General features: G+C 40.3%; 2 protein-coding genes across 3 annotated transcripts in view; one reads left to right on the plus strand and one right to left on the minus strand.

Moving 5' to 3' along the window:
• FAM227B (family with sequence similarity 227 member B) overlaps nt 1-25918 on the plus strand; it is a 167792-nt gene that overhangs the window by 5674 nt on the left and 136200 nt on the right. The window contains exons 3-7 of the mRNA XM_019477754.2: nt 798-902; nt 3643-3741; nt 4598-4699; nt 8373-8499; nt 11550-11690. Of these exons, the coding sequence (XP_019333299.1) occupies nt 798-902; nt 3643-3741; nt 4598-4699; nt 8373-8499; nt 11550-11690 (574 nt within the window). The remainder of the gene's footprint in view (nt 1-797; nt 903-3642; nt 3742-4597; nt 4700-8372; nt 8500-11549; nt 11691-25918) is intronic.
• FGF7 (fibroblast growth factor 7) overlaps nt 24464-25918 on the minus strand; it is a 62877-nt gene continuing 61422 nt past the window's right edge. For both annotated transcript variants that reach the window (XM_006278160.3, XM_019477755.2), the window contains exon 4: nt 24464-25637. In XM_006278160.3, the coding sequence (XP_006278222.1) occupies nt 25443-25637 (195 nt within the window). In that variant the 3' untranslated portion in view covers nt 24464-25442. The remainder of the gene's footprint in view (nt 25638-25918) is intronic.

Here is a 25918-nt window from a genome sequence, read left to right on the forward strand (position 1 = left end):
GTGCCCTGCCAAGCCACACTGCACCCGCGCAATGCAACTGCTGCCATATGGATGCCAGGCGGTGGGGAGGGGGCGATACCCACTGCCCCCCACTGTGCCACACTACACAGGGGGGACTCTGCCATGAGCCCTTGGAGGTCCTGATCTCTGCTGCCAGAGCCAGTGAGTGTGGGGCTTATTTTTTTTTTTTTTTTTTGTGCTGGGAGGGGACTGGGCGGGGGATGGGGCCAGGCAGGGCAGCCATGGAGGTTTCTGTGGCTCCTCTGGCTGTGCCTACCTCTGCCCCGGTGGGCTCTGTCCTGCTGCCGCTTGCCCAGCTGGCGCGGGGATGGGGCGATGCAATGCAGTCTTGGCTCGCTCTGGGCGGCGGCAGGGCATAGCCCCTGCTCCCAGCACTGCTGCGCCCACATCCCGTGCCCCCCCGCCCTGGTTGGGCAACTTGTCCCAGCCCCAATCCCTCCCTCCCGCACACCCCATCCCTCCCACAGTCCCAACAGATTTACCAGCTGGAGGCAGCTGTGTCAGCTGCCAGCTGAATGAAAATTACTTGCTGGTAAACTGGACTTCTTACTAGGACTGAATAATGAGAACAAACAATTGGTGAAGAAACTGCTGATAAAATGGGGCTCCCAAAATGGGGCATCTCTGTTATAGAGTAAGTGTCTTTAATTTCAGATTTAAAAGATTTTGGAGATATGTTTTATCTGATATCCTCAGCAGAATAGCTGTACAAATCTAAGATAACTAAAAGCATAATAATTAGATTGTACAATTAAACTTTTTTTTTTCTTGTTTAGAACTGTCACTACCCGGGTTTCAAGGTAAAACAGCTTTCAGAACTGCCGAGACACTTAGACGCTGCAGATCTGTGGGACTTGGTTATAAAAGCTCAAAATTTCAAAGTATGTAGTCTTCACTCCCATTTTCCTAAGTAGAAATTGCTGACATAAATTATTCAAAATTTTTCATAGATCAGGCTTATCACATGGTCCTTTTTTCCATTAAGTTTTTTGTATCTGCTTTAGGTACTCCTGAAGGATACCAAAAAGATAAACCTAGACAATTATGTCCTTTATTTATTACAGAACAGACTGACCTCAGGCAGCAACAGTGAAAGCTTGCCCTACTCTAGTGTCTCAAAGCTAAATATTATTTTGAGAGAAACAATGTTATAGTAATTTACAGCTGTAAACTCAGACTTAGAAGCTGTGAAGCTTTAATGCTGCACTTTGCTATTCAAGGCCCATTCTGCTCATTATGCCAGCAGGAAGGAGGCACACCAAGGATGATTAAGGTGAAACATTGCCTCAGAGGACACTGCTGACCAGAAGAATACAGTCTTACATACTTGTGGCATATGTTCACCAAGAGAATGGAAGTAATGTGGAAAAAGCCATCTTGAAGAACTAACTGTTCTTTTTGGGGGTCCTGTCTTCCTCTCATCCAAACCCTCTCAGTCTTTCCACTTCAATATTACCTACATTTGACATTCCCATATCTTAATTTCTTTTTTTTTTTTTTTGCATTCAGTAATCATAACTTGCCCTGACTATTTTCATCTCTATAAATATAAAGTTTTCATTTCTGATCAGTATAAAAACTATAATTCTATATGTGGAGTACAATTGCAGTTGTTTAACGTTCACTTTTTTTGTAAAAGATACTATTGTAAGCACTATGTCATTTGTGCACCACATTTTTCTGGAATTCATGCACTTTGATTGAATGTCAGATTTATTTATTATGACAGTTATTAATTTCTGTCATTTGTTCAAGGCCAAGTAATGTCAGTATGACAAAAAGCAGACTTTATGGAATTGGGGATGGAGCTAAAATTCAGGATTTTGAGCTATCTAGGTCATCTATTTTTCTAAATAATAGGCAATATGCCAGTATGCATGCACAAGTACTTTTTTAAGTAAAAAGTTTGTACAATCATGTTGAAGGCTGGTAATGAAATACTAAACTTCAGAAGTAAGGTTGATATATCAGTCCCTCAAAATATACATCATTACAATTTCCACATATAAAAATATTGCTGGCAGAGAGCGTTAATAGAGCTTAACACCTTTTTGGTGTAAATAGACAAAGGTTATCATTCTGCAGCTTCCAATTTAATAGGTGGTAGTGCTTGGCCACTATGTAAGTATCCTTTTCAAAGGCCCCAAAACATGTTACACGTAAGACGTGATAAACCACTTAATCACATCCTAAGTAGTAACCCAGCCATGTGGTAGTGCAATTAATGTTGTGATAAAACATGGACTAAGTCACAAAATTATTACTCAAAAAGATGCGATAACTTTGTGCCTGGTTCCCATCACACCTTAAAATGTACATGTTGCCAGGTTGATTGGAGCTTGAGGCTTAGGGAGTGCATGGGAGCTTTTGACTTGATTGCATGCTCCCCAGGCTAGGAGAGCCCATCAGCTGATTGCCACTCCCAGCCTGCAGGACGTATGGAGTCATGGGCTGTGATATGCTCTGGAGGTGAGAGCCCTGAGCAGCTGCCATTCCCAGCCATGGGGGGCACAATGGAGCCTTTGACTCTACTGCATCCCAGAGCTTGGAAGTGCAGATCAGTTGCTGCTCCCAGCTGCAGGGGAGCATCAGAGGCTTTGTCTCTGTCATGCCCCATGCCACTCACCTGCTGGGGTGCCCCAGAGTCAAGGGCTCCAGTGCACCCCTGCAGCTGGAAGCAGCTGCTGATTTCTGTGCCCAGACACCAGGTTGCAGCAGAGCCTTTTAAGTTTCTTGCACCTGGAGGCTGGGGGGTGGCAGCTGATTGGGGCTCCTAGGCTTGGGGTGCATCAGAGTCATGGGCTCCACTGCACCCTGGTGGCTGTCAGCTGATCTCTGCTGCCAGCCTCAGGGACATATTGGAGCCCTTGACTCCAGTGTGATCCTAAGGCTGGGACCAAGGATCAGCTGACTGGTTTCCTAATAGCCTGTGCAGGGGGAAGCCAGGATCATGATGGTGGGGGATCCTCTTCCTCCCCTCCCCCTGCCCCCCGCCACTTGTCTCTCACCTGTTAACTACCTCAGTTTACATTTTAACTGAGTGGCTTTCTTGCATATGTACTGGCCTCTGGTTGTTTTACTACTCCATCCAGGAAGAGCACAGACCAACTGCAAATGCTTCCTCTGCCTGACAAAGGGTATTTGTACCTGAAAGCTTGGAAAGAAGAATTTTTCCAACAATTTGAGTTGGTTTAATAAAAGATATTGGATTTACCCAAAGAACCTTGTCAGAACTTTACCTATAGTCTCACTAATTTTGTGGGCATTAATTTGCCCTGCTTTTCAGTTGTATTGAGCATCTGAGACTGCAGTCCAACTTAATGGAAGCTGCAGTTGCTTTACACGTGAAAATCAGGCAATCTGTTTATCTAGTTCAGGACTCAATGTTAAGAAACCCAAAGTAGAGGACTGACAGTGTCTGTTTTTTTGGTTTTTTTTTCAATTCTGCAATACCTGGGCAGTATCCTCATGAGGTTTTTTCTAAGTGTCTGCTGAAGCCAAGAAAAGTCCATGCTATCTGCTGAATTTTATTTTGGAGCGCACAGCTCGTTCTCTTTACATTTTGTTTTTACATCTCTAGAATCAGGATAAATAAATTAAGAACATTTTTTGTTTTGACAGAAAGCTGTCTTTAAAGTTTGGAGAAAGTTGTTTCTCTCAGAAGCGTCTATTGCTGTTTTCCAGGATTCTTTTTGGTGGTGGTTTCTTCAGCAATTTAAGGTATAAATTGATGTTAAATATTCTTATCGATGTTAAATATTCTCATCTATCCTGTTCAAATGAACAAAATGCAAATTCTTGGTTGTACGGAGGTGTGATTCTATTCTCATGGGAGAGATTGAATAGAGTCTTCAACAGCCATGGGTGGAGGGGGTTGTCTGGGAGTAAGCAGGCTGGGGTGTTAAAAATTGCCCAGTTGGCAGGCAGGGAGGAAGTAGGAAGAGCACAGCTCCTGGTCTGTAACGAGTGGCTGAGCTTCCCCAACCCCAGGGCTGCACTTCAGACTTGTAGAGACATTAGTTAGGTTGGGCTAACTCATTCCCAAAATAACTTAGATCATATCCTGAGGTTAACTAATTCAGATTGGGCCAACCATTTTTTTTGCCCAGTCTAGCCCCCGCCCTCCCCCCCCAATGTCTATAAAAATCAGCCCTTTGATTGACCTAATCCTAGTTAGGTTGATCTAAGTGTAATGTCTGCACATGCCCTGCAACTTTAACTCAAGATATCAATAGGTACCTTGTTGAAAAAATAGATAAAGGTGTTTTTACAGTACAGGGCTGTAGCTGTGGTCATTGGTCATGATTTGGTATATCATTTAGCAAGTGTGGGACTGACACTATAACAGAATGTAAAATGGTTGAAGTGTTGCTTCTTGTATTAGCAAATCAATGCTACAAGAAATTCATAAGGCTTAATTCGGCCTGGTATGTTAATTCCTGTGAGTAACCATGTTACTTGTGCTTAAGTAAACTGCAGAATAAGAGTCTACATTTCACATGTTGTTGTATTAACCCATAATATGCTTTTGATTTTATGTTGAAACACTTTTTTCCAATTTTCTTTTCCTTTTAAGACTAATCAGGAAGATCAAGACCACTTATTTGACAGAATTGCAGACAGTTTTGTGGGACTTTTCCTGTGCGTTCCCAGGAATACAAAAGATGCATTTTTTCAGGTAGCAGTGCAGTGATTTAGGATTTCAAGTTTTTAGGATCTTGTCTTTCCTCTTCCAAATACTATGCTCAAATATATTAACTGCATGGAAATTAGATATTTAAAAGGAGAAGGTATACAGAGACAGCATCCTTTATTTGGATATCTACAAAAATTACTCTGCTTAAAACTGCATTGTACAGCCAAACAAAAGAAAGAGAATTGAAGGCAAAGCTGGTACTTGAGTAACATTTTCACAATGCATGTAACTTTGAAGTAGAGCTGGTAGGAAACTTTCTTGTTGAAAGTTTTGTTGAAAATGAAGGTTCCTTGAGTCTAAAAAAATTAATTTGAAACATCTTAGATACAATTAACTTTTATAACTAAAACCAACTGAAAATTCTGAGAAAACTGCCCGGGTTCCTGGAAGGTCTCCCCTGGAGTTGAAGATGTTGGAAACAGTGAGCAGACATGTCTTGTAGGGCTTATCCTGAGTTAGGGACCCTAGGAAGTGAGAGTTCCCAGCCCCAAGGCATTTCACAGCTCTTTAGTCATCCATCAGATGTGCCTCCTGGCTTTACTCTGAGGCTGGAGACCTTGGGAATCCCTTTCAGCTGTTCAGGAAAGTAGAAGTTCTTGTCTTCTATTAACAGTACAACTGACAAGAATGTTAGTTTCACTGAGCAGCTGTAAAGTCTGGGGACCACATGGTTTACTGAAAATTAAAAAAACAAAAGAAAAGTTTGAGGTTTGATTTATATTGAAGCCATATTCCAGAAGGGACAAATACATTTCCTGGAAACTAGAAATCCTCATTGTTAGCCAGGTCTGCTTAAGAACATAAACCTCATTGAAAGACATTGAGACTTAGGTACCTATCTTTCTTTTGAAAGTGGAACCTAGGCTGCTCTGTTACTTAAGCTTGGACCCATAAAGATGATTCGGCATCTAACTGCTATTTTGATACTTAAAGTTCCACTGACATCAATGGAATTGTTATTTTAAATGGAGTGTAATTATCTAAAATACCTTTTGTAGATCTGGCCTTTTTAAATATGTCACTCTACATAGCACCCTGACAGTGAAAGTTGCAATTCAGACTTGCATGTAACTTAACGGTAAGAACCTTTAACTCAAGAAGGGAGGGGTTGGATCTTATCTTGGGACACAGTTAATTCATTTTTGTAAGGCACTTTGTGATTCTAATGAGACATATATACATATATTCCCCTCTTGATAATGCAGCTATGTAGAAAATGTCATAAATTTATGTGAGGTGTTCAGAAACTTTTGTGATGAGTGCCAGAGAAAAACTACTAAATAAGGATGTCTTGCTACTTCTGTCAGAAGTTCTGAGTCTGCTTTGAGAAGCTATGCCCCTTGGAACTTACTCCTAGGTTGTGAGTCCCTTTTAAGCTGTTAACAAGCAACTATCTTACCTTTTCTTAAACAAACAATAATTTATATTTGAGATTCTATACCAGTATTTTAAGGATGATTTTCAGTAGCACAAATGGCACTTAGGCTTTAATTCTCATTAAGGTTCTGTAGGAATTAGACACCCTGTATTTGTGCTTCTTGAAAATCATTCCCTTAGTTAAGTTACTCAGCAATTTTTAAAAATTTAATAATAATTAAAAAGGTTTCCTAGACTTATTCTGTCAGCTTTCCCTCCTTTCTTTGGGAACTTTTTAGCTACAAAGTCATACAGACTATCAGAGGAAAACTAGCTATAAGGCCAAAAAAGAGCAGAAATCCAAAATACCTTGTTCTGGTGGGATCCATTGACCTACAAACCACATTGAAGAAGTAGAAAGAATTATGTAAATAACTGTCAATGTTGTAAGGTGTATTATGTGACAAATAACCACATCCTTTAGACCAGAATCATCATATGTGCTCAGATCTTAAGTTCAGACTAATGTGTAGTAAAGATGGCATTTTATATGTAATCAATATAGTGATGGATACCAAAATGATAGAAAATCAAGGGCCTGGATTCTTTATTTCCTTAATAATATTATCTGAATAGATTTTATTTTTGAGCTTTATAGAAATGTGGACATAATCCACAAGTATGTGGATGCTGTGGCAGAATGCCACCCTTGTCTGGCCCCAAAACTCTGCTATGTGACAATTTGGTTAACATGGTCCCTGCAAAGCACAGACATCCCATCTCTTTAGGTAACCTAAGTTGGATACATTCCTGAGGGAGGGGGAAACCCTGCTCCCTCTGCCTACGTGACTGGCATCACATACCTGGGTGAGGGGCTTATGGCTTCTTATTGGTCTAAGCAATGCCAACCTGACTGGGAGGGGGCTAAAGACCCTGCCAGTCTAGCCGGCAACCAGTGTTACATTTCAAATCACTTGGCTGGCAGCCAACAGGTGCTGGTCTCCATTGGACCAGGTAAATTAGGTCATAAGGTCTATATAAGTTAAAGACTGCCGAGGAGGAAGGGCAGTAGCCATGATGAAAACTCGGGGAGAGAAGAGCTGGATCATCTGAGACTTGCTCTCTCTCTTGAAACTCATAATCAATGAACTGCCTGCCTCCAGAGGGAATCTCCACCTGCCTCTGGATGATACTTGTTAGTAAGCTACCTGAGATCTAACTAGATATACAGCTTGCAGTAACTCAGATGTGTGATCAAAGGCTATCCAGACACACTTTTTGCTCTATGGGATTTCTCTGATATTGCTCTACTCTGTACCCTATCCCAAACCTACTCCTTGTAACCAATAAAGTTCTCCTTAGTACCTAGCAAGGGAGACTTGTTGGGAGTGGGTCTAGATTATGCCTTGGGGTCCCCTTGGTTTGGCTGACTAAGGGAGACTACTATTTGTGCTTCAGACTGAGGGAAGAACCCCAAGTTCTTGAAGTGGGTCGTGTACCCTCAAGGGTTACTGGGCCTGTGTTTCCCAGGGGGCACAGAGCTAGGATCACTCCAGACCCTGAGTGGTGGCAGTGTTACCCCCAGGCTAGCAGGTATGCTCCAGGAAGGGGGTCGGCCAGACATGAGGCACCCCCAGAGAGGCACTCGGAGCCTTGAAGGTGGTTGGGCACAGTGAGGTTGGTGGCTCAGCTCAGGAGCACCCCCTACTGGCCTGCCACAGATGCATACATTTAGCCAACAGCATTTTAGCTACAGAAAACAAGTTGTGTGTGTCCATGAGACAGAGGAGAGAGAACACGCTGATTCTAGGAAAAATGTTGGAATGGCTTACATTCAATATGAAATTAATATTTGGCTCACAGCAAGTGACCAATGAAATGTAATGCTACAATAAACAGGGCAGAATTCTTCAAAATGCTTACTTTTCATTACATATGGTGATTACTTAAATCTTAAACAATTTTTATTTTATAAACTGCATTTTAGCCCAGAATTAATAATTTAAAAAGCATGAAAGAGTCTAGAATCATCACTTTCCAATGCTTCATCTAGCTGCCAACTCTGATGTTTACTCTTGTTTAGCAAGGTATTGAGCTACTAGACCTTTATGTTTGATATAGTTGTTTTAATCTTTCCCACAAGTAATGAAGGCTCCAACTACTTTGAATGCAGCAGTTCAGTGATTGCTACTTTTCATCTGAGTATACTTCATGAACAAAAAGTTTGTACTACATTAACTTTAGTATGGAAGGAGTTTGCGTAAGCTTATTATATTAAGTGTAATATTTATTTTGGCAGGTGTACCCTGATTGTTTGTCACAAGTCATTTATGTTGCTTTCTGTGAAGCATTTCCAGAATCCACTACATATTTTGGTGATGAGTTCAAAGATGAACTAGTAGATCTAATCTTTCAGTGGGTATCAGGTACTGTTAATTATTTGACATATTTAAAGTGTACTATAGTAAGTCTTCTAGATATTAGCATTTCAATATAGCTTTCCTTCATTAAGACTATGGGTAGTATTTAATAATAGTAAGAATTGCTCTATTAGAATGGCTATTCTCAAAGCTTTCTCTCTGATCTAAAGTGTCACTATCACAAATTGCAACAGCTGGCTTATGTAGAGTATTGGGAATTGAAAACAATTGGTAGTAGATCAGAAAGCAAATGAAGAGACTCTGAGCTGAGTGTTCATCTTCCCTCTGGAAAAAAATTTCTTACTTATTTAGGAAAACATAAAATGAGACCTGACATATTTAAAAATGCTTAGGAAAAGGGTATAAAGTTGTTCACAAGCATTAACTGTTAACTATGCTTTACAACCCTCTCAACCAATCTGTTTACTCTCTCTGATTTTCTAATTGTACTGCTTCTCATACTGCGTAAATAGCAATCTAAATGGGCTTTGGTGTTTTTTGTTTAATAATATTAGTTAGAGCAGAATGTCCATCCTCTGATGTTTGTGTCTTGCTGTACCAGGAAATATTAGACAGTCTTGATTCCTCTAGCTTTTCCCGGCTCTTATATTTGTTAACTCAGTTATTTTACTGCTACTTTTAGCTCAGTACCTTTTACTTTTAAGTGTTAGCTAGTTAGATTTGGTAAAGCCTGTCTAGAACTATTGGGTTTGTTCATTTTTTAAATTGTAAATTCATCTATCATAACTTTTAATATGAAATATTACTCCATGTTTAATAGTACTATAAGATATCTCAGCACTATAAAGTATTCTGGAATATGAGTTGTTGTGAATGGGTCTTCCTTTAGAAATGAATTTATTTTGCCTGATACCTGAATGTAAGACTGATTAAAAACATTTTTCAAGCTATTATCTCTGATCTGTGGATCATTGTAGAAATCATTAGAAGGCATTAGCTGAAAAAATATTTAAGCTTTTGGAATTAGTCAGCAAGGATCAGAGAATCTCCAGGGATTCATACTAGTGGTGCTGTAAGAGTAAACTGCTGTTTGCAGAACTCACCGTGTTGATTCTTTCTTGTGATCCTATGGGAATATTCTGGAAGAACCTGTGTTGAGCACAGTAGTGCAATTAACATGCACAATCTAGCATTTCTGCTATGAATACATGAGAAGGTGTCATGTGATTACAGAGAAAGGAAGCAGGCAGAGACAGGCCAAGAATGTCTACTGGAAGGAAGCTTTAGAGTATCTTCCCTTCCAATTAAACGTAAGTGTGTTGTAAAAGGACTTGGAACTAAAACTAGTATTCACTTCTGAAGTAGCAATGGGACAATTTTTTTGAGAATTATTGCAGGGATCAAGCTTTAGTTGCCATTTTAGAACTTCTTTGGCAGAAGAAGTTTGTTTTTACAGTTTTAAAGTTAGATCTACATGATTTACCAAATAATAATAATAGCGGGTGCATCTAGATATGTGATTAATGCTCATGAATAAACTCCAGAGCTTATTGCTCCAGAATTTTTTGTTCCTGGGTGTGCTGTTTGAATATGTACCCCGGAGCAAAAAAACTTTGAACAATGTTGCTCTGGAGTTTATTTGTGTGCAGCACATGGAGCCCAGTCAGAGCAGCCCAGGGCCGCTCCAACCAGGCTCTGTGTGTTGTGGGGGAGCTGGCTGAGACACAAGGGTACTTCAGTGCAGGGCTAGCCAACAGGCAGCCCAACATTAACTAGTTGGGAATAAGCAGGCATTATGACCCCTACATGGGTCATGCTGAATAAACGCAGTGATGTACTCTGTAACATATAATTACTATAACTAGATAGTGGGCAGAGTTATCAGGATTTAGAAGAATTACCAAAAAGAACTAGGATACCACTGCTATGGAACAGATTCCATATCATTCTGGAAGAACAGAAACTTCTGTGTTAGAAGCAGCAAAAATTCTACTGGAAGTTCAAAACCACAAAATAAGGCAAAATTGTGCACAACTGCCAAAATAATTCACAGCCTTGACAAAATACAAAGCCTTTGCAATGAAAGAATGTCAAATTACTAGAATTGGAACAACCACAAAATAAAGAGATTTCTCCTTTCAAGAAATATTCATCAAGAAGTTCCTGCCTAAAACCAACTGGAAGAAAAAAGGAAGATAACAAATATAGTCCATTTAGGTAATACTAATGTAGATGAAAATTAAACCAAAGATAGTAATATGAGCATTCACAGTCCCTATATGAGGAAAAAGAAGCACTGTTTAAAAAACAATAATTATAACCTTTCAGTAAGAGCCTAACTTGAGCTTCCCAAGAATTTATTTATATTGGTCATGCATTACCAATTATAGTATTTTTTAAAGAAAATTTTTAAAAATCTGTGTTTTTAAAATGCTAATGAGAAACTGACACCACTATTCTATTGCAATTAGTGAAATGCATAAGGATGAATATTGTGCAGTGAGAACATAATTGCTGAAGATCAGAATACTTAACAGGTTCCTTGGAAGCATCTCATGTGATACAAGAAAAGAAATAAATATTGTTATCCCAAACATTAATGTAAATTATTAATCTCTATTAATTGTATAAACATGAATAATAATCCAAACAAAATATAAATTATGGCCTTGAACCTACAAGTTCTTTTGCCCATGTGTAATATTAAGCTTGCAGGTAATCCTGTTGAAGGTAGCCAGACTGCTCACATGCTTAATTTTAGGCACAAGACTTGAGGCCTGAAAAGGAAATTAAAAAGTAGTAACTTTATTTTGAAGGATAGCCTTGTGAGTCTGAAGTTGGGCAGAAAGCCTACTGGGTAGCCTTGTGAACTAACATGTTTGGAGAGGCATGGGCTTTTGTGGGTGACAGCCTACTTTGTCTGATACTAAGAATGGATTGATGATGAGATCGTTTTCAAGGTTATAACTCTACACAGTTAAGAGGTACTACTTTACCCTGCCTATATTTGGAAAGATGCCATGCTTGTTACAGGGCAGTTTTCAAAAGTAACACCAATATTCTGTGTTTTTCTAAAGTTACCTTCTCCTTTTCAGGTCTAAAACCACAGAAATTTGTTTGGAAAAAATGGAATCTAGATTGCCTGAAGAAGACCACAGTAAATGGTAATGAGAAAGATACTATTACCAGGTCAACAGTTAAAGAGTCTATCAAATCTAAACCAGTCGTTCAAGGTTGTAAGTATTTTTAAGTATACGAGATGTATTACAGATGAGTGTCAGAATGGCGCACACACTATTCTTTGGAAAACTGTATGTAATTGCCAAAAGAAGTCATTTTCCATAGTTCTAGTTTATTTGTAATGGGCATCAGACTGAAAACATAATAATTAGGAATGTTTGAATCTTGGATTAGGCTTGACTCCAAGCATGCATTGTGCTATTTTGCTGATATTTGCATTTAGTGAAATCTGTAAAGAAAAAAATGAATATAAATGTCAAATACTTAAAATAGCTGCAAGTATTCGGGCCCCATCCCTCTCTCGTATGAATTCCTTAGCTACTCTCCTACTAGTGAAAGCCTGCTTTTTTTCATTTCTTCCCCAAAAACATATGTCCCCTTCTCACTTCTACCTGCAGCCTGGCTCCTGCCTTTCTCTACTTCTACTATTGTTAGCATCTCTTTGTCTCAGCCTTGGTGTGTATACCTTTTCATTACTCTTAATACTAGTATGCTTTTCTTAATTCTTTGTACTGCCTATCACTTTGCCTCAAGCCCTTCTCCTGGTGCCAGCATGTCCTGTTAGTCCATCTCATTTACTTGCTCCCTTTCTTTGCTTCTGATTTCACTGTCTTGTGCTGCACAGGAGCTAGCTTCTTCCCTTCACCTCATTAACATATGCCTAAGCCTGTGCATGCTTCTTCTTCTTAATAACTGGTGCTGTCTCCCTCCTTTTTAACCCTTTTTGTACCAGGACCCATTTGTAAACATTGATGGCCAGTCCCAACCCGGTCCCCCTTACTCTTGACTTGCTGCCTGTTGCGGGCCCCCCCCCATGCCCCAGCTCCCCAGTATGTGGGACCGGGGGAGATGAAGCAGGGAGCAAGCAGCCTGTGGCAAGCTGGAACTCTGTCAACCTGCAAGGGAAAAGCCATGGTTTCCCACCTGTTTCTCCTTTAAAGGAAAATACATTTTTCAAGTTTGTTGATCCATTTTTAAAGATTGTTTGTGCCCTTTTCATATATTCTTGCAACCCACTTTTGGGTCATGACCCACAGGTTGAGAAATGCTGCTCTAATGCCAGCAGCTCTCTGCCCCCTGACTTCAGATCATGATTACATTAACCTCTTCCGTTCATCTGTCCCTGGTTTGTCTCTAGTGCCAAAATTGCTTGCAATTTGCTGGCCACCCCAGCGTGGACTACAGACTGGGGCTGGAGTGAGTGCTATAAAAGGTGCCAAATGCCCAAGATGTGACTGGGGCGGGGAGGGGAGGGCAGAGCTGAGCTGTCCAGCTCTGCCCAGCATGACTCATCTTGTAGTTAATATCAGTTATTGGGTTGGTATCGGCTGATATGGCTGGTTGATAATTGACTACTGGTGTTGGCCAAGAAAATCTTTATTGGTACACCCCTATTTATAGCATTCCTGGTCTTTTTCCTGTTTAAATTTTTGAAGTTCCTTTTAGGTATGATAATTGAACAAAAAGAACCACAGTTGCATTTAGGAACATTGAAATTAGCATTGCCATCAAGCTTACAGTATAATTCACTTATACTATTTGGGCTGCAGTCTTGATGGGACATTTTTGCCCTCAGAGTCTATTATTTGTATGTTTCTCAATTTTTTTTCTATAACAGCCTTTAAAACAGGAATTTTATCTATGATTAATGGCCATTGTCAGGGGGAACATTTTGGCTTTAAAAATAATAAGGTTTTATAAAACCTAAAACCAATGGAAACATTTCCATGATTTTGTTTTTATAGAGTCAGATTTCCCTTATAACATCAGACTCCAGACATTGCAGCATTGTGCTAGTACATAAGAGCAAGAATGTTAAATTCAATAGAAAGAAGTATTTGTGGAGGAGATTAGGTAAATGCAATCTGCATCCTGGATAGAACCCTCTTTTCTTTATCAGAGCAGTATTTTTTATCTGCAGTAGTTTCTCATTAGGGATAGTGAAACCCTGGTTTTGCACTTCAAAAATAAGAGGATAGTAAGTTTATTTGTTTGGTGTGTGAGGTAGGTGATTCTCTTCTGTCCCCATTAACTAAAATGGAACGGTATTAATATTGTAGTCCATGCTTTAAACCTCCCATGTACCATCTATTGTGTTGTTCTGGAGTTGCAGGAAGAAAATTCTGTTAAAAAAAATCTGTGCTTCTCATTTATTGCACCTGAGAAGCTGTTGCATGGACAACTATCTCACTCTGCACTAATCAGGACCCCATCAGGATGGAGCAGATCTTGAGGGATGTAGAGTGTACTGAGGGACAGATGTTGAAAGGTAGTTAGGCATCAAAAGGTGCAGGTAAGTCCCTCATGGGATTTCCAATTGCACCTAAGCAAGTGAAGTGACTACTTCCCATTGATTTTAATGGGACTTGGGTGACTAATGACACTGGAAAAGGTGCTTCTGACAGTGTCCCAAGTGAATATCTGTCTATATCTTGAGGGCCTCCTTTCAAAGATGTTTAGATACCTACAGGCAGCTTTCTGGAATTTCAGGAGGCATTTAGTATTTTGGCAGTATCAGATTCTTAGCCATCCATACTGGAACACAGCTATTTAAAAGTGAAAAGACAAGGCTTCAGAGGTGATATAGGTTCAAATATCAAGATATCCTTTCAGCACAAGTCAAAGGTACTGTAACTACCATCAGTGAAGTATATTCATCTCTATTTTAAAAGTCCTTTTAAAAAGAAGAGTCCTGTTTTTCAGTTCTCATTGAAGGAAAATATTTGCTTTAATTCTTTCATCATCAACTTATTTCCTTATTTCAATTCTCTGTTCACCTGCACATGTTAAGTCAGCTTTTACATGTATGGAGCCTCTAAAATGAGTAAAAATATTTTCTTAATTAAACAAATGAATAGTAGTGAGTTAAAAACTGCTTTCCAAACAAAATCAAAGAAAATCTCCCTGTTTAGGTCTGGAATGTAAGCAGTTATAGAATTTCAGTATCTGGAATACCTCAGGATTTACAGGCTTGCTTGCTTCAGCCAGTGTATTATTGGATTATTTACAAGGCTGAAGTTTTTAATGCTTGATTTTCTTTATTCTGCTTGATTTTTTTTGCATATTTTTAAAATCATTACTACAAAGTATAGTGACATTTTATAAAAATGCATAATGTTTTTTTCCCAAAGTATTTTGAAGACCTAAGCTGTGTGACTCCTGTTCACTTTAACGAGAGTCTCATGTTTTAAACCTCATGTAATTATTTGAAAATTTACCCTTCAGAGTTTCTTAAGTGTGTTCTTCTCTGAAAAAAGACACTGTAAAATAGTAGGTAGGGTTCCATGTTTATTGCCTCTCAAGGACTCCATATCCAATGTGCTCTGTTTTCAAGTGCATAGATAACTTTATTAACTGTCACCCCTGAAAATCCCATCTGGATTGGAAAAGGTCAGATTCTTTCCTCCCATGAAATGACATCAGTCAATAAAGAAAGATAAAAGAATTCCTGAGTTCTGACCTCAGCTCTGACCAATGGCTGCCTCTCTTGCTTTGGGCAAATCACCTGACTTGTCACCCCTACTTTCTTCACTTCTGAAATGGGGATAATTGGATGTTATTGAACACTGACTAATCGTGCAGCAATCCAAATGGCTGATACAGTTTCTGTAATGCTGTTCTAAATAGCTACATAGAATTAGAAGCAAAATTCTGCCATGCCGCATATTTTGAAGGGCATGGAAAGTGGCCATTGTTATTATTAATCTCACATTTTCCGTTGGTATATCCATACAAGCAAAACATGCATTTTACATAGTTATGGAAAAAATTGCTCTGGACTGTAAACACAAAGTAAAGTTTTAGGAAAAAACAACTTTAATATCATAAATATAATTTGGCTGGAAATTTGTCTCTTGGCATGGTCATGGAAAATTGGCATGTTGTGCAAAAAGTGATTTAAGACTACAACTATACTCACTATGCATTGGACATTCAGTGATTTGCTCCAAAATATAACTTATTTCTGTTTTCTGAGACTTGCATACGCTAGTTAAAGTTATAGTTGAGATGTCATGGAAACCATCATTACATCTTACCTGCTCATCTTTGGGCCTATAGAAAACAGTTCTGGTAAGAACTACACTCCATTGGTTGGATCATCAGATGGTTTATATTTATATTATTTTCCATTGATTTCCAGATCTGACCCTAGGTATCTTTGTCTTTTATATAGGATTTATTTTAGGATTAGTGTTAGAAAGGCCATGCTATCAGTTCATATTTAAACAGCTATTTGTAAACAGGTTATAAAAGTAAGTACTTTCCACAACTGTATATAAGATTTTAACAGTCATCTACATAACGTAGATCAACTATGTCAACTATGATACCTTATTATGAGTAGTAATAAAGTTGCAGTCCAGTAAAAACAGTGCACAAAATAGCCCTGTAAAGTTTCAGCTTTTCCAAAGTCAAGAGTGAAGAAATAAAAAAAACAGCTGTCCTTGTTTCTAAACTAGATAGGCCCCAAGTCCTTTTCCTTAGCTCATTCGTGTGGTCCCTGTGTTACAAATTATTTAACAACAAACAACACTGATATACAAGATAACAGATTAGCAGGACATTGTTACTTTTATTTAAGGGACATACGGGAACAATCTGTGGGAAGTGTGAATGGCAATTTAGACCACAGGCTTTCACATATTTTAGTCCTAAACCACAGTGTATTCATCCTTTATAATGTTTGTGGTAAACATGGAAAAGACCTAGACATTAAACCAATACCTCTGTAAGAATTACAGAAAAATCACGAATGACAGTGGTTGGATGAACTAATTATCTTGGATTTTAGGCTTTAAGGGAATTGCATAGTAAAGGAATGAAATATGTACATAAAGGTGCCTTGTCATACGGGCAGTTTTTTCATTATGTGGTGGATGTTCCTAAGGAGTCCTGCCAGGTTGAAAGATTTTTAGTAACTCCAGAAATAGTTACATTTTTTAAATGGGAAATTCTGGCATAAGCAGAATCTTTCATTTGGATAGAACTTTCTAAGACCTGTGGATCAATGAAAAGTTATACAAAGTGAAAAGGGGGTGAAGACTTACTGTACATCAGCTGCTCAGTGATAATTGTTTAGTGTGCTTGCTCCTATCCTACAATCAGTGGTGAGTTAGCCCTGAGGTTAGTTGCCTCAGTTGACTTTATACTTACTACAGACAGGAACAGACACACTAAACAGCTCCCAGAAAAGCTAATTTAGAAGTCTTCCCTGCTCCTTTTAACTTATTCAGCTGTCCATTAGGGCTGTGTGAGGCTTCAGTCACTGATTCAATTTGGAGGAGATTCGGCCCAATTCAGTGACTGAATTCTGAATCTGAATCGAATCAGGAGACCCATTAATCTCTCTGAATCGAATTGGAAGCCTCTGAATCAATTCAGAGAGATTCAGTGATTTGTCCATAGACACAACTTTATATGTTTTTCCTATGTACCTGGAGGTACCAGGCACAGCTCGTGAATGCTGACATGGTGGGGCGGATGGTGTGTCCCATGGGAGTGCAGGGGGGGGCGGTCCCCTGCATGCTTGGTGTCAGACCTGGAAGCAGACCAAAAGTATTTCCAGTCTGCTGCTGAGCGTGCAGGGGTCTGGGCAAACCCCAGATGGGACTCCTTCCTCTCCCTTCTTCCTTTCCCATTCTGAAGACAGCACCAGGGGCTTCAGCCCAGCCCTGCTCCTGGCATGTGCTGACAGATGTTAATGAAGGCACTCCGCTTTGGCATGCCTTCATCTGAAACCTCATGTAATGAGGATTCAGATTGTTATAAATTCATAGATTGTAAGGCCGGAAGGGACCTCGGAAGATCATCGGGTCTCGGTCCCCTGCGCCAAACAGCAAAGATAACTGGGGGTCAGGTGACCCCAGCAGGGTGATCATCCAGTCTCCTCTTGAAGATTTCCAGGGTAGGTGATTGTACCACCTCTGGAAGGAGCTTATTCCACAGTCTGGACACCCTGACTGTGAAGAAGTTTTTCCTAATGTTCAGCCTGAATTGATCTTCCAGGAGTTTATGGCCATTACTCCTGGTTTTCCCCTCGGTTGCTCTGGTGAGCAGTTGCTCACCGAGCCCTTGATGTACTCCCCTAGCATAGCGCTAAGCTGCTACCAGGTTCCCCCTCATCCTTCTTTATCTCGGGCTGAAGAGTCCCACATCCCTCAGCCTTTCCTCGTATGGCTTGCCTTTTAAGACTCTGATCGTATGAATGACTCTTCTTTGGACTCTCTCAAGCTTGTCCACGTCCTTGTTAAAGTGTGGTGCCCAGAATGGCACGCAGTACTCCAGCTGCAGTCTCACTAGTGCTGAGTAGAGCACAAGAATCACCTCCTTGGATGCATCAATTGATGCATGCCAAAGTATTGTTTGCCATACTGGCTACAGTATAGCACTGCTGGCTCATATTCATGCTTGCAGGTCTATTATTACCTCCAAGTCCCTTTCATTCTTGGTGCTAGTCAGTTTGGTGCTGCCAAACCTGTAGGTGTGTTGGGGGTTGCTCATCCCGAGGTGGAGGACTTTACATTTCTCAACGTTGAACTTCATCTGGTTCCGATCTGCCCAACTTGCTAGCCTGTCTAGGTCCACCTGTATCTGTAGCCTATCTTCAAGTGTGACCACGCTCCCCCATAACTTGGTGTCATCCGCAAACTTGGCCAGTGAGCTCTTCACTCCCACATTCAAATTGTTAATAAAGATGTTGAAAAATACTGGACCGAGCACTGACCCCTGATGACACCACTGCCTACTTGTTGCCAGGATGAGACAGATCCGTTCACTGTGACTCTCTGGGTTCTATCCTGCAGCCAGTTTCTCACCCACCTGACTCTCGGAGTTAAGCCCACAATCCTCCTATTTTCTCATGAGGACATTATGGGATACTAGATCAAAGGCCCTTTGGAAGTCAAAGTATACAGTGTCAACCTGCTCCCTCATGTCCAGGTGGCGAATTACCTGGTCATAGAAGGAGATGTGGTTGGTAAGGCAAGACCTGACCGTGATGAAGCCATGCTGGCTGTCATTCAGAATCTTACCTTCTGCAAGCTTATCACAGATAGACTCCTTGATGAACTTTTCTAGGACTTTCCCTGGGATAGAAGTTAGGCTGATTGTCCTATAATTACCCAGGTCCTCCCTTCTGCCCTTCTTGTGGATGGGCACAACATTGGCCCTCTTCCGGTCCTTATGCGACCAGACATTTTTAAAGAGCTCTGCAGCCACGCACTTCTATCAGTGCATGGCTGTAGAGTGCTTCAGGGGCCCGCTTGTACAACAAACCATCTCTGTCAGCACCCTTAGTGTCCAGCATGCTTAAGAGCAGCTGTGGGGAACACAATTGAACTTGTTTGAGTGCTGCACTTTTGGGTTTGGCACATGAGCAGAAACAGCAGGGATTGCAGGAGCAGCATGCTCAAGTCCATGTGCCCCTAGCAGCAGCTGAAACATGGTACCATTAGTGGGCCAGCAGCAGAGTTTTTTTCTGAAAAAGTTCACTGTCTTAAAGATATACTGTTGTTGGCCTTTATTGCCATTTTCTGTTTTTTCATCATCTGCATAGGATCAGGATTTGATCAAAATTTGCCATTTCTTCCTCCTTGCATCTACAGCTGCTGTTGCTAGTACAGCCGTAATCTGTAAGAGTTGCCTTGGACTAGGCTATGTATCAAGTTGCAGTAGTGGAAAGGTGTGTGTGTGTACAGTAATGAAGTATGTGACTGTATTTCCTCAGTTGTAGCTTGTGCGCTTGGGTTCTTAGTGTAGTTTAGCAATGAAGCATGGAGAGTGAATTACAGACAGGGACTCGCACTACAACTGCAGTCAGTTCATACTGAAAATGAGGCAGGGAAAAGAGAGAGGAAGAAGAAATTGCAAGTTACAAAAGGATTTGCACTCCTGGTGAGTGCAGACAATTTAGGTAGAGTTGAGGATGAATAGGGAATATATTAGCCATCCTGGTTACCCATTCAGGGTTTTTTAACCTCTCCAAGTTTCTATATATTCTATCTGAGTATGAGTTAGCATGATCTAGAAAACAAAGTACTGTATTTTCACTTTTAAGTTGGTTCCAAAGTTCTGCCTTATAGAGTAAAAAATATGTTAATTGAGATAACTTAGTCTAGTAAATTAACTTAGTTTCTAGTAGTCATCTGTTTAGTAAGAGGGTTTGATACTGTTGGCTTTTGTTGCTTGGACATAAATGAATTTGACAGAGTTATACTGAGTGTTTTATCAAACAATAGGACCTTGATAGACTTCAACATTTAAAGATGCAGTAGGCATTAAGGTCAGGAAAATCATTAGAAACAAGGTATAATAATACTGTCATAGCCCCTGAAGCAAATACAATTTTCAGTTTGTAGAGTGGAAAATACAGGTGCAAGAATTACATCAGAAAAACAAACCAAAAAGATGCGGTTAAAGTAACTTAATTTGAAATGAGAGAGCTAGATCTCTCTCACTACAAAACATAAAGGACAAGGCTAAGGGAGAAGAAAGACTGTCAGGATAGGAACGTGTTGGCAGTTTGTCCTTCCTTCTCCAGTGGTAGAAATAGGATTGATTTCTAATACCCAGAGAAGGCTACAAGCCCAAACCTTTGGAATCCAGAAAATCCACAGAAATCTAGTAACCACAGTCTTCATTGCCTGTGGAGCCCTGGTAACTCTTTCCTTTTTCTCTCGAGTGGATCCACATTACCACAATAGTTGGGGTTAGCACCATTGAAGGGGATTCATGGTAAATTTAATAAAAATAAAACGCAATCTATGTTGCTTGGCTTGGCTCCCTCTACATGTTATATCTATTGTGCAATTACCTTGTTAATTGTACATTAAATTTATAGTGGCTACACATGCAGATTAACTATCATGTATTAAAAAGGTTTCACCAGTTACAAAGTTATTGGTCAAAAATGTGTAATAACTTTAACACTGGCTTCTAACGTCTAGGCAGACGTCACAGGCAGCTGCTGTGATCTCCCAGCCGTGGGGAGCTCTACACACCCTCACAGCTGGGAGACTGCAGCAGTGCCTCATGGTGCGGGGGCAGAGAGGCCAGCATCTGACAGGGCTCTCAGTCCCAAGTGTCCATGTGTCACAGGTGAGACCAAGGAGCCTCATCAGTTGTGAGGATTCTTGGTCCAGCTGCAATGTGGCCCCTGTGGCTGGATGTTCCCTCAGCAAAGCTGGCTCCCAGCTGTGGGAGTCTGCTTATTACAAATGCGGGATCAGGCTCCACCTATACTGGCAGTAAGGTACATTTGGATCTAATGTGCGATCCCATAATCATGCCTGATGCCATGCACATGTGGTATGGCAGGAGGCGTGATTGTGTTTGACACATTAAATCCAATTGTGCCTTTACCTGCCTGTGTAGAGGGGAACTCAGCAAATTTTTGTAGAACTGACGGGGGAAAAATGTGCATCTGCTAGGACCCATGTGTACCCAATTTAGGGCCACTTATTCCTGACCTGTCTCCATATGCAGAGTTCCTTTCAGAGAGAAGGGATGTAAGGTTCTCTGAAGTGGCTAGCCCTGTGCTAGATGGGAGAGAAAAATAGCTCTGCAGATTCTGGAGGCACAGACTGGTCCTGTTAATTTTAAGTCTAGTATTTTAAATCTTTAAAAAATAACTGCTAATATGGTATTGAAGTCTTATTTTATTTGGTCAAAGAAACAAATCCAGTAATTATAAATGTGGACTCTTCCCTTCAAAAGTTGCAATATGGACATTTATAAGGGAGCAGCTGGATTCCTATTCAGGCACTTAAGTGATATTGCAGTGAGATTTGCAAAAAATGCTCAGTGCACAACACCTTATTGAGAATGATGGTTGTAAGTGCCTTGTTCCATACAGAACCCCTTAAAAACTTTTAAAAGAGGTAGGAAGCTAGTTCATATAAAAGGATGAAGTTTCATCTCAGTGAGCCTGTAAATTAGCATTAATATTTAGACATTTGACAAGTTGTAGGGTCTTAAGGAAAAAATGTGAAGGATCTTTGTACATGGATCAAGGAGAGCATAATCTGCCTTTAACTACCTTTTGAAGATCTTAATATTTTCCTTTTTTCCTGATAGTCTTTCCTTATTGTTCTTCTTTGCAGCATGAATACAGATAACTAGCCCTATCGAATCCTTGATTAGACAACTGATTAGAAAGGTGTCAAGTTGCTAACCTATAGGCAAAGCAAACACCAAATAGTGAAAATAGACATTATCAAGGGATTTAAAGCATTATTTGACTGGATTGCTTTCTGTTAGAATGACCTAATCATAAGATCTTTAGAAAAGCTAGCTCTGCTTCTGGATTTAATTTTAAGCATGTTGGCATATGATTGCATTTTAAGTCCAGTTTTAGTAGAGCAACTAAACACAAGTAATCCATCTTGGTGGTTTTCATATTTGCTTTAAAAACTTGAACTAACTTAAGCAAAGTGTAGTAGACATTTCTGCCAGGATAGTCATACTGGATAGGAGCGAGAATTTTTTGTGACAGTTATAAGCTGGCAAAAGCCCTAGTGTGGTTGCAGCTATACCACCAAAATGTATCTTTGCTAGTACAGCTTATTTTGCTTGGGGAACTAGTTAAATTATACTGGTGGAAGCACTGGGAAAGTTTACCAGTATAGCTGTATTGGCAAATTTTTCTAGTATCAGTTAGGCCTTACTCTAGATCAGTGTTTCCCAACCTTTTGGTTCCGGGAGCACACTTACCAGGCCTCTCCCATCCCACGGCACACTGGCTGAATGCAGGGCAGGGGTGGGAGGCGGGGTGGCAAGCAGCTGGCTGGGCACGGACCGGGGTGGGGGGAGGCTAGTGGCTGGGCACAGAGGGGGGGTTGGCGTGGCTGAACCCACCATGCAGATGCAAATCACTGGCTGGAGCCACACACCCCCGTTTGTCAGTCTGTCTGTGGTGGCAGCAGGTGAGGGGCATGTCTCCAGCCAGCAGGGGTGTGGCTCCAGGCCAAAAGTCCTGCATGTGCCTCACGGCACGCCAGTGTGCCGCAGCACACTGGTTGGGAAACACTGCTCTATGTATCTGAAGTTGGCTAATCAGCAATTTCTAAATGCTTCCCAAGAGAAACTATGTACTGGGGGAAAAAAATTCTTACCAAAGGTTTGTTGTATATTTACTGCTACAAAAAAAAAGCATATTGGTTGAGGAAATTTGTAACAAAAAATTAAGTCTTTAACTCCACTGGTAATTGCTTTTAGGCCTCTGTGAAGTGGCTAATATTTGCTTTGGATTTGGATTTGGATTTGGATTTGGCTGAATCGGGGGGGGGGCGGGGGCGGGGGCAGTGATTTGAATTACTGTCCCGAATTGATTCTGCCGAAATAGTTTTGGAGATTCGGCTGTTGCCAAATCAGTTGACTCTCCAAATCACACAGGCCCCATCCCCCGCCCACTCTCCCAGCCCTGTGCAGCCCCAGGTCCTGGCTCTTTGAAAAAAAAAGCCCCCACTCACTGGCTCCTGCCAGGTGGGGGGTGATCCCCGCTGCCCTCCACTGTCCCGGGCTGTGTGGGAGGCTGTGTCATGAGCCTCCAGAAGCCCTGAGGCTGCTGCAGCAGCAGGTGAGTGCAGGGTTTTTGGTTTTGTTTTTCAAAGGGCTGGGAGCTGGGGCAGGCAGAACGGCCATGGAGGTGGGCTGGGAGAGCGGGTGTGGGTTGGGGGCTTGTGGCAGAGCCCCCCATGTGGTGTGGGGCAGTGGGGATCCCCCCCTCACCTGGCAGCAGTCATTGAATTGGGGCTTTTTTTTAAACAACTAGGAGCTGAGGCTGGGCGGGGCAGCCATGGGAGGGGCTGGGAGAGTGGGTAGGGGTTGGCAGGTGCTCAGGAGGGTTGGGAGAGCAGGCAGGGGATGGGGCCTGGCAGGGGTCCCCCATGGTCCCCTCCTCCAGCCTCCCTCCCCCACCCCCTACTTATCAGCACAAAGTCTGGGTTCAGCTCCCTGCTGCAGCTAGAGGGGCCTGGACGAATTGTCAAAGTTCTCTGAATCTTTTCCGAATTGGTTTGGAGAGCTTTGAATCTATTCGGACTTTTAATTGGTCCCCTGATTCATTTCAGATTTGGAGATTCAGCTCTGAATCGGGCTGAATCTCCTCCAAATCAAACCAGCATCTGAAGCTTCACACAGCCCTAATTGCTTTCGGTCTATCCCAGGTTGAGCGTAAGCATTTAAAGGCTGTTTTTCAGTGAGAGGTTTTTGAGATCTCTATTTTTTATAATGCACAAGTATTTGTATCACAATGACTAGTGAATTTCTAGGCAATGTAAACAGAATTAATTGGGACAGAGACTGAGGTATTCATGTGATAGTAGTTAATTGAATTGTTGCTCTACCTGCCTGTGGATAGAAGTGTTTTAATCCTTTGGCTTTATGAGGTTTTATGGATATTAGCTGAACTTTCTGGGCCAAGTTCTGAGCCAGTAAAAACTGGGGTAGCTCCATGGATGTTTCATCAGCTGGGATTGTAGCCCAATATCTGTAAGGACTGCAAACTTAGTATACCTGCTGTCACTCTGGGAATTCTATTCAATTTAATTGGCATTAGTATGTGGCAAAAGATTTTTTACATTTTTGTGTTGTTCCTTCTGCGCCGTCCATGGTAAGATTTGCTGCAGGCTGTCATTTTTGTCTGCCATCCAATGCATGTTGGCAACAGTGTTGTGTACTAGACTTTGTGTCTGGTCACAGAAAAAAAATCATGCAGCTCAGCCAGACCATTCTGTTATTCCTTTAGAATTAAAAGCATATGAAACAGATGCAGCTTAATAAGTTTTTTTATAAATAACATCAACTTAAATAACTTAGAACAATAAAGTTCAAATACAACTTAAAATAAAGTTTAATGCTGTAACAACAGAAAAAGCGTGTATAACGGTGGGAAAACAATATTTAAAAGCCATATGCCCTAACAGGAATTATACAAAGGATAGGATATGTTACATAAAAAACCTTAAGATGTCTGAATTTTTACTTCGTCCTTATATAAAATGTTATTTTGTGGAAAGTGAGATGAAGTACATTTATTTATTCCTACTCTTGTTATTTTACATACACTATTTTGAAACATCTTATAGAGCAGCTTTTCTTTTCATTAACAGATATGAGCATTTTGTAATGGAGCAACCCTCATTTTCCAAACTATCTTTTTTTATCAGAATGCAACAGTAACAAATTTACAAGATTATATTTTTTTTCTAATCAGTCACAAGATCATAATTTTTTTTCTTATCATCATTAGTGTTTATATTATCAGTTTTTTGCAGGGGAAATTATTTAAAATACTGCTCAACCTCCACATTTAGCATTGACTTGATAATATGACGAATCATTCCAGCAGCCTTAAAGTCCGACATATTTTACATAACATTATCATCTGCTTTATTATTATTATAGCAGCCATGTTTAATAAGCAGATAGGTTTTTTTTAAATAAAATATCATCAGATGATCAAGTCATGACTTATTCTTAAGGGTAAATTAATTTAAGAAACTACTCAGTTACTGTACTAACATAATGATTGTACAACTCTTTACAATTTTTTACAACTTTTAGTTACTAAATCTGTTTTTTGTGTATATTTTCAAATCTTCTTTAATGCAGTCTCTCAAAAATAAACATAAATGCGCAAGTCCAGCTTGTTCAGTTTCTCAGTAGTTTTCCAGTCTTCCTTGATTACTTATCAGTCTCTTTAAAAATAATCTTCCTGCTGGAACTAGTTTTGAATAGATCATATACGATTAGGATATTGCCAAAGGAAGGAAGTGGGATGCTTTGTGTTCTTTCTTTGTTTTTTTACCTTTTATAGGGATACCTTTGTGGTTTAATGTAATAAACATCTCATTCCCTTTGTGTGTCCATTTTGCCGAAGCATAAGTATTGTAATGGTTTTCTTCAATCAGTTCTATGAAGTTGCAGTCTTCATTGCATACTTTCTGTTAAAAATGAATGATACCATATAATAACATTAGCACTTTTGTTCTTTAAATACATAATGGGAGTGGGGAGGCTGGGGGAGGAACATATACCATATAATTAATGCCATATGTTATTAAAATACTTTTAATAAGAATAGGATTTTTCTAAAGCAAGATTAAAGCTCTCACCCTTACATTTTATAAACAAACATGAGTCCTGTATTGGGTAAAAATGCAATTCCTTTCTGTTTGTTAGCCATAATTGACATAAGCTACATATATGTCAAGTAAAAATTAGC

The sequence above is a fragment of the Alligator mississippiensis genome, chromosome 11, assembly GCF_030867095.1.
Source record: "Alligator mississippiensis isolate rAllMis1 chromosome 11, rAllMis1, whole genome shotgun sequence".
Classification (NCBI taxonomy): domain Eukaryota; kingdom Metazoa; phylum Chordata; order Crocodylia; family Alligatoridae; genus Alligator; species Alligator mississippiensis.